Source organism: Hylaeus anthracinus, unplaced genomic scaffold (genome assembly GCF_026225885.1).
Source record: "Hylaeus anthracinus isolate JK02 unplaced genomic scaffold, UHH_iyHylAnth1.0_haploid 11985, whole genome shotgun sequence".
In the NCBI taxonomy this organism is placed as follows: Eukaryota; Metazoa; Arthropoda; class Insecta; order Hymenoptera; family Colletidae; genus Hylaeus; species Hylaeus anthracinus.
In genome coordinates, this window is record NW_026534333.1 from 202,697 (window position 1) to 222,450 (window position 19,754).

General features: G+C 43.9%; 1 protein-coding gene across 7 annotated transcripts; it reads left to right on the top strand.

The window, feature by feature from the left end:
• Nucleotides 1–364: 364 nt before the first annotated feature.
• LOC128887257 (uncharacterized) lies at nucleotides 365–19,437 on the top strand. Of its 7 annotated transcripts, XM_054142956.1 has the most exons (25): nucleotides 369–1,364; nucleotides 4,357–4,418; nucleotides 4,812–5,039; nucleotides 5,612–6,571; nucleotides 6,654–7,406; nucleotides 7,647–8,100; nucleotides 8,573–8,659; nucleotides 8,924–9,202; nucleotides 9,277–9,345; nucleotides 9,430–9,547; nucleotides 9,729–9,836; nucleotides 10,413–10,521; nucleotides 10,621–10,704; nucleotides 10,788–11,000; nucleotides 11,062–11,469; nucleotides 11,559–11,723; nucleotides 11,805–12,330; nucleotides 12,448–12,572; nucleotides 12,681–13,266; nucleotides 13,354–13,559; nucleotides 13,650–13,797; nucleotides 14,355–14,415; nucleotides 15,999–16,357; nucleotides 17,552–17,853; nucleotides 17,948–19,437. In XM_054142956.1, the coding sequence occupies exons 2-25, from the start codon at nucleotides 4,368–4,370 to the stop codon at nucleotides 18,878–18,880; spliced, it is 7,332 nt and encodes a 2,443-aa protein (XP_053998931.1). In that variant the 5' UTR covers nucleotides 369–1,364; nucleotides 4,357–4,367; the 3' UTR covers nucleotides 18,881–19,437. The 7 variants fall into 7 exon arrangements, with proteins under 7 accessions (XP_053998935.1, XP_053998931.1, XP_053998929.1 ...); XM_054142954.1 differs by having other exon boundaries at nucleotides 370–1,364; nucleotides 12,681–13,559; XM_054142958.1 differs by having other exon boundaries at nucleotides 370–1,364; nucleotides 4,816–5,039; nucleotides 12,681–13,559.
• Nucleotides 19,438–19,754: the final 317 nt, after the last annotated feature.

Here is a 19,754-nt window from a genome sequence, read left to right on the forward strand (position 1 = left end):
AAATTGAAAAATACAGACTCTTACCGTTAGATGGTTACTTTTTAAATTAAATTGCTTCTATTGATTTCGAGTTTAACGAGTTTTACACGTTGAATGTGGCAAATTATTTGTGGGAGTAAAGTAACAGTAACACAAGTATATAATAGATAAGATTCGAACCGGCACAAAGTGATAAAACAGTGTCGTTGGTGAAGGTAACGTTATCGAGAGTCGATATACGGGCCGTCGATACGTTCGTGGATAGACGTCGCTTGCGTGTACCGTGGCACACAGATGGGGATAGTCGGAAAGGTGAGAAAAGAGAGAAAGAGAGATGAAGAGTTTGCGAGAAAAAGAGAAGCGAGATGATTGGCGGGGCGGAAAGGATAGTCTGGAGAGGTTTGAAGTGTGGGGAAGAAGAGTTGGCGGCTGGAGAGGAAAGAAGAGGTGAAAAGAAAAGGAAGACGGTCTGGAATAATGGCGGGCGCTAGCATAGCGTTTCTTGACATTTCCGTGCCAACGGATCGAATTTGAAATAACGAAAAATCGTGGAGGAGTATCGTAACAAACATCGAGAGTTCTTGTTGATCGACTTCCATTGGCCATCGGTCTATATAGAGTCGGTTGTCGTCTCTGTATGCTCGACTCTATCGAGCCGCCATGTTACCGTGCCCATACCGTGTCGTATCGTATCGTGTCGTGTACGTTAAGTGCCACTTTCGGTGTCGTATCGATGTCGCGTCTGGAAAACGTTGAAACGATCCAGCGTATGTTCCCTTTCTCGCAAAGCTAGCGGAAACAGCAAGCGGAAATGGTCGACGCCGCTTTCGTAAGCTAACCTTTGTCGTACAGGTGAACTGTGAAGTATGCGAGGCGTCGATTGAATTGACGTGTGTCGCGCTCGTGGAGGACGGTCGGCTGCTATTTCTTCTTCGAACCTAAGTCGAGAGAAAAAGTCACCGTAATCGATGGTGCCAGAGTGATCGAAATACGTGCAGTGTATCGTTTAGGTTCCTAGTGGTGTCTTGAATGCCAAATGTTCCGTTTGCGATTCGTGTGCCTGCCGTGGAAGGTATTTAATTAAACAGTGATTTGGCTGATCGGTCGTTCAGGCAAAGAGGACTATGCCATCGAAGAAGAGGCTCGTAGGCCGCCGAAAAATTGTTTACGGCGAGAGTACTATACCACGAACGCGTTAAAAAACGCCTCGTTTTTCGGTTCATCCGCGTACACCTGGCGTGGATGAACTTTCTATTAAAGAGAAGAAAAACAAAGAAACGAGTGCAATTTCATAGGACAAGTTAATTTATCGCTGCATCACGGAAGACGACAAAGTAATCACGGAGGCGCTGCTAGCACTCGATGCGCGACACTTCCTACTAAAGGTGTGTATACTGTACCTGATTTAGGTGCAGTCCTGATTTTTCTGCGTACGCAACCAGGCCTGGTCTATTTGAATAATTTACAGGAATTCACATTCGATAAATCAACTCGGAATATTACTATTATGGATAATGGAATATTGGCATTTTATGGGTATTCAAACACTGAATACATTTCAGATAATGGAATATTTAAGTACTACTTTTTCAATGTTCAGGATTTCATTTCAGCCTGATGGGTGTGTGCCAGAGAGTTGTAATTAGTCCAGTGTATGTGTTTAACCGGTCTACAACATACCGATCAAACAATCACCAAACAATTTCTTTCCAACTTGTACTATAATCTATAGGAGACCTTGTATAAACACTCGAGATGTATTACTATTACACATTGACCATGGTGGCAGTGTTCCGTGTTAGGAGTTTAGAAGTCGACTTGGATTCGTTCTAAGCATTCTAAAGAACCGTTACAAGATCGAAGCATCGATTGACAGTGTCTGATGCAGTGGTCAAATGTATCGATACTTATTTAGGAACCCTTTGCTTTCGAAACTTGTTTTGCTTTATTTGGTATTAAATGGACTAATTTTTGTAGTAATCTCAGGTTCTAATCTCATTCACTTGACTTAACCGAGTTTCATTCTAATTTCTAAAAAAAAGAAAACATCCTCAACGTCTGTAGCAGAGAATACAAAGCAGCACATTCGTTACTTCCTCGTCGTACAGTTATCACAAAAATCGCAGACTTGGTTGTTAATGGACGATCGAGCCCGTATGTCGATAATACGAATCAGCTATCATGTGTTTTATTTTTAGAACGAATAGATCGATGCTGCATGGAATCAATTTTGCTTGGAAATATAAAAAAGACGAGCAAAATGATTAAAGAATATTATTGTTACAACGGTAGATAGCGGAATCGAGAACGAGTCGAGATTCGTCCGATCTCGTCTCGACGAACAACGGTGAAAACGGAAAAGGGCAGAGTCAGGTATTTCGGTAGTCGCAATACGAATAGTCGACTTATATTTAGATGTTTGAAAAGTCTCTATTGCGCGCGCGAAACGTGATCCTTCTCGATAAGCCGTGGTAACCGTGAAAACGGACGTGTTCGTTTCTGTTTCGAGTTGTCGAACGTCACGGGGGCAGGTGAAACAAGGTGAAGAAAAAATAAAAAAGGCGGGTTGTTGCAGAACTTTTCCGGTATCAAGTTAGAACGTACCAAATTTTCTCGCTTCATTCTAAAATTTCTTTCGTTCCGCGTTTACGTAACTACGTAATTAATTTCATTTTAGGACGAACCAAGATATAACGTTCTTTTATATCGAGCCAAGAGAGAAAATGTAAATACGAGGAGTAGTACGAAGTAAGGGGAAAGGGCGAGGTTCAACGAAGACTGTTTTATAATCTGACTCGGATTAAGTTCAAGGGGATATTCGAGTGACCCCAGAAATCACAGTTTACAGAAGTTATCCCAGGATAGATACAGTCGGTAAAGCGAAACTGACAAAGATGAGCGCAATGCGATACATCGATGGCGTTCGATTATCATGAAAACGGAATTATTCGCGATACACCGCGCACGTTGGTGCAATTCTTCGTGTTCTATTTGAATAGAAGTCGGGAAATCTATTTAAGATGTCAGAGGTTCGTGGCCGATGGGGAGGGGGGAGGGGGGGAGGAGGCGAACAAGAAACACTCGTAATTTTCCACGTTCCGATGCGTGTTCTTTCGTCAGGGTTAGCGCGTATCTACCGTCGATCGTTCCAATAAGACTGAAACGTTTTTGACTATTCGTGCTTTCTAAAGCCACGCATCGTAATGATTATTCATTTTTAATTAATTTTTAGACGGCGTTTAGTCGATTATCATCTATAAGACGATGTTACTAATTATTATTTTTTTATTAGCACGATCAGATTGCAGATTTCGCGCAGTACAAAAGTGTACGTAACGCATGTTAAATATAATCTGCACGCGTTCTTGGAACATTAGACCGCGATAGAGTGTTGAGGAAATTAGTGTATCGAATGTCAAGGACGCGTGTTGGAATTTTTAAGCCGATCGGATGTATTTAGGATAGAGGTAGACGAGATGAAGAAAAGGAATCGATAAAAGGGGAAACTTGCGATAAAAAAGAAACGATTCTTTTCTTTTCGTACGGCGATGCAGGCGGCTGCGGTTGTGAAAGAAAAAGAAATTTTGTCAATATAATCTTGTACCCGTGGATAATACCATGAAAGTGTGTCGAGTCTCAGAGAAAGTAGATTGGTTCGCTTAACCGTCCGACGTATGTACGTATGTGTATTAATAAGAGTATACAGGGTGTTTCGTTATACATATATTCTTATATTTATATCTTTTACTCGTAGCACTCGAGAAACGAGAAACGAGGAGCGTGATTGGAAGGATGGAAGGTGAAAGGAAGGGGGATGGCGATATGATTCTTCTTAATAAGAATTACCGAGCCATATAAAATTAGTAAAAATCTATACAATCGTTTAACTTTTTCTTTTAAGAATACCACTTTACTTTTCTTGTATCTCTAACGTTATTTATTTATAACGTTATCTTATCCAAACCGTTTATGTTTATATAATAATGTTGAGGTTGGGTTACCCCTATACATACATATACTATACATACATATAATATCGTTCTATTAAAGAAATATCGTAGACCTTGAGGTTTTATAAAATACACCCCTGACAGAATATGTTTGCTCATAAAAATATTCGGCTCGTATCGTCAAAGTAAACTGAGATTAAATTCTAGATCAAAATGGTCCCGTTAAAGGAACACCTTGTATAGCGAGCGTGACTGAAAGTAGCCGGGCTCGACAAGACCCTGTAAATACTATGAATATACGCGTGCATCGAGGTATTGCTAAACGATGCGTATACGGTCGTATTCCAGTGTCCAGGTTCCAGAATCGATCGAGAATTACTTTCATTGTGCGAATTTACAATTACGCTAAATTATGTATCTGTTTCAGGGGACGGCACGATGGCTGAGGACCGAAATAATTCCCAAGGGTTCGTTGGGCAGGCGCACACGGTACGTAAAACCAAATGATCGTGCCAAACTTTGATTCGGTTTATTTTGGTGAGCAAAACTGTGGAATCTCGCTTCCGCGACGGAACGGGACTGGATGGGGGAAAGAGAAACCGATCGGCCAGCCCTCTAAAGTTTCCAACATTCTTCCTTTTATGCAAATTCATATTTTCGTCGATACAGAAGAAGAATTTAAGCTTATAGATAAGTTTGTCCTGTCTTATAAATGGGGGGTGTAATGTGTATATTATATATCTCTTGGTATTTTATATTCTTTTGCATCTATGGATGTTTTCATAGATAAATGCACAAGAATCCGTAGTCTAGTAATAAGTAAGAATGATAGGTCGGTAAAGAAGTTTGCAGAACAGCGTTGGTAATTGGAATTTGTTTCAGGTAGAACACGGTGGTGCGAATTCAGCCCCTGCACCGTCAGTGTCAGCAGCGGCGACGGGAACTGGGGGATCCGTCGGCGTCGGAGCTGGAACCGTAGCAAAGATTGGCAGCACTCGACGAAACGATTCACCGCCACGTGGCCCGCGAACTTTGTTGTTGCGCCGCAGCGACAATGGTTTTGGTTTCACCCTCCGTCACTTCATCGTCTATCCTCCCGAGTCTTGTTGCGTATGTGTCGCTTTCAACTAGGATTCTTTCACATTTTCTGATATTATCGATACAATTCATTGTTGTATTCCTTTGGTAAATTCGATTCGTTGTAACTTATCTAGAATAGGTTTATTATAGATAAGCACGTCATTTATTCGTCTCTATAAGCGATCGCCTATGACGTCCAAATGAATGACGCATCCGGTCGTTTGAGGGCAGTCCGTGGAAGACGTGCTTATGTACGTCTCAGGCACTTAATGCGTTAATATTTAGACTATTCAATTTTTCGACTGCCTCACCAACATTTATGGAAATGACGCCAATGTCAACGAAGCTGTTCGGTAGATGTGAGAAATATGAACATTTTTTGAAGGTGTTAACGTACCTAAAGTATTTGCCGAATAGATTAGCTGTACAAACCTTCGAGGCTGTGATTTCGCAATCGTATCTTACAGTAACGCATAAATTATTAAATCAAGTTTGATTTTTAGCAAAATCCTGGAATACTCTATTAAATTCTATACTCGCAATTATTCTATACTCTGTACAAAGCGTAAACATTCGCCAAGATTCACGTGAATTTTCTGTAGATGTTGCCTGGACACGAGCGAACGAGGATCGAAGAGCCGATGGACACGATATTCGTGAAACAAGTGCGAGGAAATTCGCCTGCAGCGGAAGCAGGATTGCGCACAGGCGACCGAGTAGTTTCCGTGGACGGCAAGCCAACCCGTGGCGAACAGTACGCGAAAGTGGTTCAACGTATCCAGCAGGCTGGACCCTGGCTGCGACTTCTCGTGGTCTCCAAAGAGGACGACATTTTGCAGCGATACTTTGGCGAGACTGCTCACAACCCCGAAACGAATCAACGACCACGGTTGCGTTCGCCTGAAAGAAGCACTCAGAAGCAACGCAGGTCTATCAGTATGTTTCCAGGATTGTCGCCGCGAACAAGGCAGTCCTGGGTATGTTCCGCGCCAAGTTCCATCCAGCAATCCGAATCCGATCGACCCATCGACGACTCGGTCTCTTATAGAGATCAGGACGCTCGATCCAACGAATTGTCCAAAGAAAATCAGCAGTCTCGCTCGAACGGCAACGGGCAAACCCAGTTGCAGTCGACGAGAAGCGGAACATATCGTTGCAAATCCTTTCAAGAGGCGCCTGGTCGTTACGAGTCCATCGACGAAAAAGTCCGATTACGAAGCCAACAACAAACGTCCACGGAAGATGGTTCGAACGCGATCCAGTCGGATAGGGGATACGATAAATACGACATATACGATAGAACGCGTCCAGAATCAATTTATTCTAGAAATAATAGTGATCAGATTTACGACAGGATCAAGGACCCGATATATGAGCGGGTTAGGCTCGGGGAGTCGCCTCGTGGGAACGTGGAAGAGCATCGTCATCAATATCAGCAGCAACAGTATTACCAACCTCATCATCAGCATCATCATCATCAGCAGCAGCAGCAGCAGCAGCAGCAGCAGCAGCAGCAGCACTCGAACTTGACGGGATACCCTTTGTCTCGAGCGGAACCCCAGGTACAGTTGGACGAATTTCTCTTCGAATAACGAATAATAAATAGCGAATTAAAGTAACATATTAATCGAAATTCTCTTACAGGTGCCCATTTACCGTCCCGCTTCGAGAAGAGTGGCCTCCCGTCGTGCCAGCGAGGGCAGCACCGGTAGCTGGACGATGAACAACTTCGAAGCAGCGAGTTACGCGAGCACGGACGCCCTCAGATCCTGCGATCTCGGTTCCAGGTTCAGCATCGACTCCAGAAGAGATTCGTCTCCTATACGCAACGAGAGCGCGCCTTCCTACGACTCCACCTCCATTCTTCTCGAGAATGGAACGAACGGGAGCAGAAATGGAAACCCTAGCGGATTTAGAAACGGGAACTCTGGTATCGACGATTCTGTAATCATGACGAGGTTACGCAAGAGTTTCGAGCAGAAGGAAGAATTTCTGCGAAGGCCAAGCCATCCTATCGGCTGGTTTCTATCGGACGATAGATCAGAGTCTCCCATTCGCACCAACGATGCGACCGCGATCCCGAGGGAGTTCTACGCGAGGCCGCAGAAGCTTCAGAAGCAAATATGGCCGCCAAATGAGGCGAAACAGGATCAACAGTGTCCGAGACAAGTTCAGGATAGAAGTTTCTCCGGGAAGCAGACATTGGACAAACTATCTACCGGTAGGAACGAACAGAGACTCAAGACTGACGTAGCTGTCGAAGGCGAACCAGAGTATTCGAGCCCTCGACACGATTTCATCGATGAAGCTTCCAACGCTCGCTCGCTGGACGATGCGCAGACCGTGGCGGATAGACTGTGTTGCTCTCCGTCTGTTTACGACGATCGTCGCGATAAGGTATCGCGTTTATGTATTGTATTATGTGATGGGACAAATGACTAGTCTTAAAGACGCTATTTTCAATGAAATGGAAAAGTATTTTACGAGAAAGAAAATCGAATGCTTCGCGAAACAATTGTCTATGATTCGTTCTTATTGGACATAAGGACAGTATAGAAAAGTTTGGAAACAGTCATTTGACTTGTCGTGGTAGGTTTACCTCCAAGTAGTGTCGATAATACTATTCGCGGTTCGCAGGAAACGGATAGACACCAGCAACAATCGTATCGAAGCTCGGGTAGCAAGTCCAGCTTTGTCGGTACTCTGTCCCGGATACACGAGAACATTAGCAGCGCGGCGGCGTTGCTCTCCAGCGAACGACAGTCGCAAGAGGCGAGAAACGGCGCTTCGTCTCTCCCTTCTTCTCCAGGACCCGACAAGAAAACTAGCGACAAGTTGCCAGCGCTCCCGCAGGGTCTTCAGATCGTATCCAAGCGCGCCAAACAGTTCGAGTCAGGACGTCTGCTCAGCGACGACGACGAACCCACCGGGGATCGCACCAGCTTGTACAAGAGCGAACTCTCGAGATTATCTAACAAGCGCAGTGTGCCTAACGTCGCCGTACGAAAGAGAGAATTCGAATCGAAGGCTGAGGCTCAAGAACCGAGGAGAATACCAGTACCTACTAGAGAAACCAAGTCTTTGGATACTGGTAAGTTACAGACTTTGTCGCATCTTTTCTAGTCCGACATCTTTGGTACATGTTACGTTCAATATAAATCTGACGATAATTGGAATCTAGTCTAAGAATCTGTACCATACATAAAAATAAAAAAAATCAACGTGGCTTGTATTAGAGACAGCGGCATCAGAAATTGTGATGGTTGCCTAACGCGTCCGTTGTGTGTAGTAACTCCGAATGAACATTTCTAAACAGAAACCTATTCGAAGATATTACGAGTAAATAATAAAAAATTTGTCGAGAAGATAGTATTTTTTGGATTATATTCAGGATAACTCTGTGTAACGTAAAAATAACAAAGATAATGCAACACAACTTGTGATAATAAATTTACTTACTTGTACTAGCAAAATGTAACGCCAACCAGCACAAGTTTAGACGATAACTTCCAACATCTGAGTTCGATATGCTTTATTCTTGATATATTACTATGAATATTTAGGTAATGGATTAAAGGGAAACAGAGTAATACCTGTAGGCAGCAGACGCATCCACTGTGAACCGCCGACCGACAGTAAACCGTTCGAAGGTAGAAGAAAATAAAAAGAAAGCAGAGTTGAATGTTGTGTTCACCGATATGCATTTTTTGTCGCCCTTCTGTGCCCTTCTAATCAGTTCACTGCACCCTTCGATGTTGCGGCTTTGATCTGGTGAAGCACGATATACCGTTTCGTAGACGTATGCGTGTTTGTGTGTCGACAGCGCACCATTCTGAATTCACTAACACTACAAATTGTCGTTTTCGAATATATTCGAGAGTGTCATTCATCCGTTTGTTGTGTAATATATGCAGAAACGTCGAGTTCGAGGATCACGGACAACGATACTGTGCGGCCAAGAATTCGCAGCAACAGCGCGGAATCTTGGGAATCGGCGAGCTGTAATTCACAGGCCAGTAGACATCGATGGCCACAGAGGCAAGCAGACACCGATAGAGAGCAGAGCGAGATCGAGAATGAGAATGAGAATGAGAATGAGAACGAAAACGAAAACGAGAATGAGAACACTTATGCCAGTGCGAGCTCTGCTGTCGACGAGAAAAGTGCCGAAAGAGGGACCAGAAGACAAGATGGTCAGTTACATTCTGTGGCCGTACAATGTACAATTCAAATTTCAAGTCCGTTAATACCAGTCAATGACTTACAGGTACAATCACGGACAATGGTATGCACAGTAACGGAGTTGTGTTCAGACGGCAGAAGAACGCACAGATTGGTAAGTATACGAAAGTAATCGAAAGATAATCTATACATTTGTGCTTCTAAATAAACACTTTCATTTTTCGTCTGTTTCTGTCAGCGGACGAAGATCGTGCCACGAGAAGGATATCGTACTTGAAGGCAACGTGGGCCGAACGAATGCACGTCGACAGCGAGTTGGAGTCGAGCGATTCCGAGCCTATTCACACACCCAGGAGGTAAGTAAAAGCTTCTCCGTGACTAAAACAAAATTTTCCTCCAGGTTCAGGCGTAGCTCTGATACTTTCGTTTAGTGGTGCGGACACGGTATCCGTGTGGTCTTAAAGGTGGAGGTCGTGTTCGTTGCGTAGTTGTTTATCTCGATTATACATCAAGCTCTGCCTCCGTCCATATTTTCAGCTTTTATAAGAAGTGGCGGCTACCGCTGTTTCCAAACGATATAGCATCGCTGCGACGCATCTTCGAGGACATGACTCAGTCTGCATCCTTAAACAGAAATATCTATCGGTGAGGACAGTACATGTTGAACGAAGCACGAAGATGCTGCATTCTGTGACCACAAACGTCTTCACTTATCTCCCCTTTGTTCTTAATGCCTTTCTGATTGCGTCCTCTCGTTTCTGTCATTGTCATTGTCATTGTCATCGTTGTCATCGTCGTCGTCATCGTCGTCGTCGTCGTCGTCGTCGTCGTCGTAACATTAATATAACGATACACCCTCGCTCTTTCTTTCCCTCATCCACAGTCGCTCGGTTTAACCGCTTTGCTATATTCACTAACCCGCGAATAATACATTTCTTCGTACTCGGCTATATGTGTTTTAAGCTAATAGTAGATATCGCAGCTTCGTTGTAGAATTCCGCGATTGGAGATAACGAAGGAAAGAATTGTATTCGAGTTGACCGAACGTTCGTTCCTTTCGTATTCGTTGTTAGGCTGTTTGTTGTTGTTCGTTTCATGTGAAACGACCTGATAAGAATCTTTTATTAGAAAATCAAGAAATATTTTCCGATCGATCTGCGGTCAACGAAGGTTGGAGCGACGCAAACTGTTGTGTTAGAAGAGCGTGTTGTACTTTTTCAGTAGCAGCACGTGCACTGGTCTGGAGGCAGCGAGCATCGTGAAAGATGTCGTCGAGCAAGTCGAACGGGAGGGTCCTCTGCATGTCAAATTCACAGTGCTGGATGGCAAAGTAAGAGTAAAGGAATTTAACGTACAAATTTTACATCGTATCTGATATACACATGATATGTATATACTATATGTACTGTGATATTAATTGTTATTCCAGCGATCTTCCGACCGTTCGTGGAAACAAGTATGGGGCGTTCTTCGTGGACCGATTCTCTTTTTTTTTAAGGATCGTCAAAATCAGGTACGATTGGACAGCACTTTCTCAGCTATCTATTTCAACGGTATTCTCTTTCGAGTATCGTCAAGTATCGTCTGATCGTTTAGAGTCCTTCGTTGGCCAACGACGGCGACAACGTAGCCCAAAGCGTAGATGTAAGATGTTCCTTGGTGGACGTTGCGGAAGATTATACAAAACGCAAACACGTGTTGCGATTGGCGAATCCCAGTGCAGAGGTCCTTCTGCAAACGGAAGACGCGCCGTCCATGGCACTTTGGTTACGCTCGCTGCACGAGCATGCTGCTGCCGAAAAGCCATCCGTAAGTTTAGAATATTAATTTTAATGAAAATATCTATTAAATATGTATTTTTTTTTCCCAGGAGATCGCGTACAATAGCACTTTGAAACAGCAAGCTGTCCCGCAAACTCCAGGTCCTACTAGCAGTAGTTCCGGCGCGTATCAAACCATTGCCAATTCCAGTAGTACGATGACAGTGCCAAGCAGTGGCGCAGGACAAAGATTGAGTCCTCTTCCAGGACACAAAGGTATCAAGAAGTTAACTTCGTTCAGGAATAGATCCCCGACGGGTCAGTCGCCTATAAACAAGACCCGGAAGCCGAGTCAAACGGTCGAGAGCTTGGTTTCCCCGAAGACGAAGACGTGGAAAGGCAGAGTCGCGAAACAACTTCGAAGAATGCACGGTCAAACTGGATCCCCTTCTTCCCCGACGACGCAGCTGCCGCCGGAAGGTGCTACTTTCAAAGTGCCTCTGGAACTGTGTCCACCGGTAATTCCATTCGCCTATACTATTCCTAATTTACAGTGTTATAACTTTATTATTTATTTGTATATGGTTGTTTACGCTTATTGGTGTAGTCATCTTTTTCGGAGTACGTACCGTTGATCGTCGAAATGTGTACAAGTATAGTCGAAGCGAGAGGACTCGAGGTAGTGGGTATTTATAGAGTACCTGGAAACACCGCCGCCATTTCCCATTTGACCGATAGCGTTAACAAAGGTTTGGAGAATATCAATCTGCAGGTAACGTCGTCTATTCCCTTCTGTCTAGTTCGTTTCGTATCGTTGTCACATGATTTCCATGATTTTCTTTTTTTCTCATAGGATCCAAGATGGAGCGACGTGAACGTAATATCTTCTCTGCTCAAGTCCTTCTTTCGGCAACTTCCGGATTCGTTGCTCACGGCTGAGTTGTATCCCATGTTTATCGACGCCGATAAAGTCGAAGACCCGCAGAGAAGAATGACGACGATACGAAAGCTGCTCAGAGACCTTCCAGAGCACCACTTTGAAACTCTGAAATATCTCATGTTCCATCTGAAGAGGATAGTCGAGCACAGCGAAATCAACAAAATGGAAGCCAAGAATTTAGCCATCGTGTTTGGACCTACATTGGTGAGAGCAAGCGGTTCCAGAGACAATATGGTCACCATGGTTACCGACATGTCGCACCAATGTCGAATCGTCGAAAGCTTGCTGAATAACGTGGATTGGTTCTTTTCGGACGACGATTTAGACGATCTGAGTAGACTAAGCGTCAATCTTAGCCTTCCGGCTGACAATAACGAGATCGATACGAACTCGAGCAATAATCACAATCTGTTGTTAAACAACATTCAAAAAGTCGAAGGTACGATTCACGGTTATTTTTTGACAAGTTATTTCTGTTATCAGTTTTTGTTTGGATTAAAAACCCACCCACGTATCAAGCATATACATCAGATTTATTTGAATTTCAACAAAACAGGAGTTCGCGAAATGGCGTCTGCCAAGGACATCGTGTCGTCCATTATATCCGCTGCCAATCGTAAAATACAAAGAAGAAGGAAAGGCCAAGATGAAACGGACAACGAAGGTCACGAGATCGAGAAGGTTTCTCTCCCATACGATACACATGATTTATTTATTAAATATTATACTCATTGGAATAGAGAAGATTTTTAATAATTACGCATACAATCGTTTCTTCGTTTTTTCCAGCTGAAAGCGAAGCAAGAAGAAGCAAGTTTGCCGAACCGACGAAGCATGGCACTGAACGAGCGGCAGTGTTCAGTCAGCGAGATCGTTTTGATGCACGAAAACAAAAGTCAGTCTAATCGTTCCACCGATAGATCCCCAACGATAGACGACCCCGCGATAGGCAACGTGGTCGCTGCTGGCGATTGTGCGGACAATATGACCGGCATAGTGAACAGCAACGACGACAGCATGGGCTTCGAAAGGTCGATCAAGTATCTGAATCCTCCGATGGACTCGGTTCAATCGGCTCGTTGCTCGGCCGTCTCGTCGGCTTCGGAGTCGTCGCGACTCTCTAGCGAGACTGGCTTGAGCTGCTTCGACGCGAGTTCGACGCTCTCGAGCGCTTCGAATGACACCAAGCAGAGCAACGACGAGGTCACCATCAGAACGTACGCTGGACTGAGCGCCACCACCCAAGAACGTATACGAAGGTTCGAGCAGGAAACGAAGGCGATGCTGCAGAGGGATCAGAACCGTCAGAGACGCGAAGCTGAGAAACTGGAAGAAGAACGACGGAGAATCGAAATGGAATGGCAGCTGGCGAAACGTGAGATGGAAAATGATGATCTACTGGATAGTATAGTGGACACTACCGTAACACCGAATTATCTTGCATCGACTGGTCGACTTTCAGCGTTTAACGACAGGCTTCCTGATCAATCTTACTTGGACATCGGGCCTCGATCGGCCGCGCGAATACCACCTCTGTCGATAGCCGTACAACAACAACCCACGTCGGTTAGGAGAGTCGCTCAACACACAGACGAATCTCCTCCCGCGATTCTGGCCCCGGTGAACGTCACGAGCACTGTTATCAAGAAATTGAAGACTGAAAAAGAGGTAAGTTCGAGATTCCACGAGGAGCGAGAAACATGAAATAATCAATCCTTGCCGTCTAATACGCTCTTTTTTGCTGGGGAACATTCACAGTCGGCACTGGAACCTTTGTCGTTGCCACCCATTCGTTACGGCAGTTTGGACTCTCTGCACGAAACACACGATGCTTCTCAATTATCGATGTCTCCGCCGGCAACCCATCAACAGCGAAAACCACTCTCCAGCGACGTTTCGGATGATGGTTAGTATCGATTATCGTTGTCGACAACAACTTGCTTCTCTTGATATTCTAAGCGTCGATATCGTTTCACTTTTCGCCTCCCTCAATTCCCTCCTATGTTTTATATCCTCGAAACAAACAAACCAATCCTATTATTCGAAAGGTATCCCATAGTCCATCGCCATATTATCGATTCCCTGCGCTCCATTTCACGTTTTCACTCTTCGATGTTCCGATGCTTTTGAAATTATCCTCGTATGCGGAATATTTCTTTTATCATAACTTGAGCATCGAAAATATTTCGCTTCCTGTCGATGATCAAAAGGAAAGATAAAAGTGGAGATTATTTACTTGGACGAGTTTAATACTTTTCAGTAAACGGAAACATTTATTTCGCAATAAACCATTTCCACCTTGGACTCTTTTTTTTATATCGTTAAAGAAAAGACAGAAATATTCTGTGGCCAAGTTAAGGAAAGCATTCTGTGTACCTGATATCATTATCCTGTTTATGTATCTATTTATTCTCTTTATATTGTTCTCTATGTAACGTCGCTTCTGACGATCGGTGAGTGTAGCCGGATCTTGTTTTCTGCAATGGACTCAGAAGATTCTGACTATTAACAAAAAGCTTTCTAGGTACATTTCTTTCATCTGTTCTTCGCCTCTCTTAAAGCGATTTTTACCAGCAACTACCGGATGTGCGATAGATGCATACGATTCTGTTTCGATATTTCTTTTTATTTTGTCAGTCTGAGATCGTTATATTCCCTTTTTGTACGTCTTTTTTCTGCTATTTAGCGACACAAGATTGGCAACGAAGCGCTAGAACGATGGAACATCGAGCACCGCATTGAACGTAGTTTGAGCACGTTGTTCCGAGTCCCTTGGTCGTATTTTTCTTCTTTTTACGATCTCGTTTTGTGCATGCGATAAAAACACTTTAGTGTATACAGTACGATATATTTTTCTCGCAAAAGCGTAGGTCTCCCGCGAATTTAGCTTATGTCCGTTCATTTAATGGCACCAGTGTTCTACGATGCGATAACTTTTGCGTCTCCTATCGTTCGATCGGTCACTTTCTTTACAACTTCTTTTCACGTACACCTGCATGCGTTCTATTAATCGTTAATTTAGTAGGCTTTATCGCATGTATGCTTGGTTGTACAATCTTAGCTTTGTCGCTTTGTCGTTCTTCAAACGAGTCTCACCTAAAACCTCGGTTTGTTTATGAAGGCTTGCCAAGTTTTTCGTACTTGTGTCATTTTATACAAAATTTCTTTTGCCCCCAGGAATTTATATTCAGTTGTCCCGAAAATAACTACGTATCCTCCAGCTCTCGTTGATCGTTTCCCTGGATTCGATCAGATTTAATTCATCGTATGGTAACCATGGGGCGAAAGCTTGGCTTTATCTCGATGTCCAATTTTTTATTTAATCACTGGAACTTTCTTCTTTTTTTATTTTTTTATTTATTTATTTATTTATTTATTTATTTTACTGTAACAACGAAAGAAAAACTTTTGGCATACTTGACCACCGTCACGTGTAAGCTTGTGCAACGTCTCTGTAGCTTTTCTGTATCAAGCAAACGGAGAGATACGGTTGATTTGAATACCATACGGCCAAGGTTACGTGCATGTTTTCTCGTTTCTCGAAAAGTTCGCTTTAAATACTGTTCAATGCGAGTCTTTGCGAGAACTCGTCGATCGTAGCTTTTCGATCTTGCTCTGTCTTTAAAGTTTGAGACTCGTATGCCCCGATGTTCAGGACTCTATCCAATTTGATTTCATCGCAACTGGTCGCAATCGAACAGCAGAGCACACCTGTACGCGTACGTACCATCGATCCGCGTACTTGAAATTATTTAAAAACTTATCCAATAGTTGTAATTGATCAGGAACTGTAGAACTGAATTGAAGAGAAAGTCAGAACTCTTAATTATTTACGAGTTACCGCAACGTGAGCTGTCAGTAGAAGATTGAACCGTTAGTAGGTAATGCGCAGTTATTTTCGGAACAAAAGTCCGAAGGGGGAGTAGGAGATGCGCCATGTATTTGTTTTGATAGCCGTTCGTTTATTCGCTCGCTCGTTTGCCATTACAAGCAAAGAAAAAAAAAAAAGAGAGAAAGAGAGAGAGAAAAAAAAAGAAAACAAACCTGTTAGCAGCCGTGTCGAGGGGTGGGTCGATTATGACGATGCGAATGCGTTGATACACTTAGGCAAACGGCAAGTCCCGGTTTCTGGTGGTACATATCGTCCCACCTACACGGTACAGGAGACCCCGCTGGTCCCACCTCGAAGACACCGGGCCCATCGTCCATGCCGATGCCAATACCAATGCCAATACCGATGCAGATGCGAATGCCAATGCCAGGGCGAATGCAAGTGCCAGGGTCAGTGTCAAACGCGGCCGACGTCGATGTCGCGCAACGATCATCGACACCGTACTCGAGAGTACCGGCCTCGCAGCCCTCCGAACTCTCTGAGTCTAACGAGCCCGTCGAGCAATCACCGCGAGGGCTGCAATCAGGCTCAGGGGCCGGATTGTCTTCCAAGACTTTAAACAGATTCCTTCGAGGTAAATTTGCTTCGTCTGCAGACCTGGAAATACCAAAGTCACAAGCTGCTCGAGCGCTATTAAAACCGTTCGATTAAACCTGGCTCACACCGAATGGCTTAACACTCTTCTTTCCGTTATCGTTTTTTTCTTTCATTTTTCTGACACTAAGCGCACGCTAGCGATCACTTTCTCCCTGGTCACCCTTCCTCGCCTGTTTTTTCCTTTAATTTTAAAACACATCGCTATTCTCCGATCAGGAACCACTGTATGAGCGTTGGAAGAAGCTGACCGCACAATACTGTATCTACGTATAGTACTACGATATTCTTTTTATTAGGGTACATTAATTCGGCATATCTAGATAATAGTACATTTAGGGTATTCGTTTCAAACAATCCGATCAATTCAGGCACAAGCATGAAACATTAATAACTTGTTACATCTACACTTACGTGTAGCAGTGGATTAACTTTGTCACTTCCGAATGTTGAGGTAACACTTTGGAATTACTCAGATTTAATGATATCTAACGTGCATGATAGCTGATGGCTATGTACTCTACGTCTCCCTCTCTCTTTCTTTCAAGTCTTTGAAAAAAAAAAAAAGAATTTTTTTTCTCTAAATGATGCAATATCGTTATCTCCATAAAAGTAGGTTGAATTTAAAATTATTATCGGGAGCTTCGTAGCACGTATAATCCAAGAGTGTAGAAAATCTCGATCTTAATCTTGTTCTTCTACCGTTCTACCTTCCATTCCATTCGTTGTTCCTTTCCTGTTTCCTTTGCTTGACACCATCTCATTGTCAGTCCATTACGGAATTGCAACGCGTTCTACGAACGAGAGAGCGAAAAAGGAGACAAAGGAAAAAGAAAGGTAGAACGTCGAGCGTACCCGCGACGCTGACGTATCTCTGAACGTCGAGCATAGAGTATCGTTACCGCGGCAGAAATGCGTTTATGCGAACGTTAATTAGCTCTGTAATTAGCGCTGTCTCACTCACCGATGCCTTTCTAACAAAACGTTTCAACTTCGTTGTCACATGCAGAACAGTTTGCGTTTGCTGTTACGCCACATCGACTGTAATTTGATTGTTTGTTCGATAACGTTTGACCAGCAGCCGATATACAATATACGATGCTTTGTGTGCCTTTCGTTGGACAGCACCGATCTATAAGCGTGTACAGATTAAAACGACACTATTGAATTGCAGGTAGCGATCTGTTGACCAGTTTGACGACTACCTTTGATCGTAAGTGGAGATCGTTGGTAAACTCGTCGAATCAAACGGCTCGTGGATCCACCACGGAGAACGCGTCTCTCAGCGACGAGGATCTAGCTGTGACGAGAGACTCTCCAAGCTCGCGACACGTTCGAGGTTCGCGAGAGGAAAAGGACGAACGAAAAACTGCGGCCGCTGCTCAACTTGTGGATTCCGGCTTGGTAGAAACCTATCGGGACCCAAGTCTTCATAAGTCGAACCTCGAGAAACATCAACACGTTCGTCGAAAAAATGTAAGCGCACGGTGTCTTGAAAATTTCTATATTTAAATATTTCGCTTTATTTGCTGTTATCGAAAGGTATTAACCGCATCGAGCTTTTCCTCAGGATGCACCAGAAAAGGACACGGATTCGTCGGTAGGGGAAAATAGCAATGCCGATCGACTGGATGTCGATATACCGGACAACGATCGTAGCGCTATCGTGCGACGGAAGATCGAATCGGATCAACTGCGATCGAACAAGGAATCTATCGAGCCAAGTTTGGAATCAAACGACACGCAAGGATGCTGTAGAATCGCGGCTGAAAGGGACGCATCCGTGCAAAACGGCAAATCGGAGGACGCGAAAGACGCGACCAATTACTCGAACAAGTTGGAAAAGTTCGAAAGTCTGACGACAAATTTGGAAGTCAGATCGCGGCTAAAGAGATCCGAGTCTCTGAACAAAAGATCGGAAAACACTTGCTCGAAATTGAAGAGATCAGAGAGCTTGAATAAGCATTCCGCCGAGCGACTATCGTCTCCGACCAGTGGCAAGCTAAAACGATCCGAGAGTTTGAACAAACATTCGGAGAGGTCTGACTCTCCTAACAGTAAGCTGAAGAGGTCCGAGTCACTGACGAAAACTGAGAAGACCGAGTGTAACATTAGCAAGAGGCGACAATCGGTTAGGAAGGACAGCGCGACGAAATTGAAGCGGAAAAACGGTATGCCCGAACGATCGATCAAACGCAGACACACCGTGGGCGGTACCAAGGATTTCGACAAAGTGCACTGGTTGGACAACAAGTTACAAGTCGAGGCGGAAAGGGTGGTTAGGAACGAGTACAGACCGAAGAAGAGTCAGCTCAGAACAAGCTCTCCGGATCTTAGTACTGGGTGCATCGGCGGCCTCGCTGATGCCAGCTTTCTAATCGAGGTCAGCTTTCGTGGTCCGAGCAACGTTGTCTTCAACGTGACCAACGCTCGGCCGCAGTCTCTACCGGATACCAGCTTGGCTTCCAAAGTTTTCAAAGTACCACTCGAGAGTCACGTTTAATTGCATGCGCGAACAAACGGTCGACGAACCTCGAGAACCCTGCGCGGTGAACATTTTATTTTATCCTTTCTCTTTTTCACGAAGCATTTATGTCCCCTTGCGCTTACGTCGATAGCGCGTCAATTACTTATGCATCCGTACTCATTATTAGCTCATGAATTGTGATCGTGTGCAATTAATATGTGTATATAATGTCCGTAGATTGTATAACAGGCGAACAATCCGGATATCGACGGAGTTTGTATTTTTTAATAACCGACTAGAAGAGATTTAGAGGTAGCCGCGCGTGGCTACCTGTCTCTACGTATTTTAGGTGTATACGTAAGGTAACGGCGATACGTGAACTACGCGTTCGTTTCGTTCGTGTGTCCTACGGCGAATGATTTTCTTTTTATCTAAATAATCGCAGTTGACCGCATTCTCTGCGTACTCTACGTTCTGGGTATCGAGATCGTATTCGTCGATCGAGAAACTGTAATCACGTGAGTCGTATCATAGGCCTGACAATCGATTTTTCTTATTCCTTGTAAACGTTACGTGCGTGCGTGCGTGCGTGCGTACGTGCATGCGTGCGTGCGTGCGTGCGTCTAATTGAATGCGACCACGGGCCGATGATTAAGCGATATTTATTTTAAATTCTTAACAAGCATGATAACGTTATTTATTGAATGTGCCGAGCGTCCTGTGATGAAGGAGCTTTCGCATTGCGTACTACGGGCACGGATACCGAATTTGTAAATAAATCTTATATATTGCTAATTTAAAGAAACGTTTAGTACGTCACCTCTACCTCTTCCGTCCATTTTTTTCAGGTATTTTATTCTATACACACGTGGAAGATTACTTATTAAAAAAAGATGTATTCGATAGAATG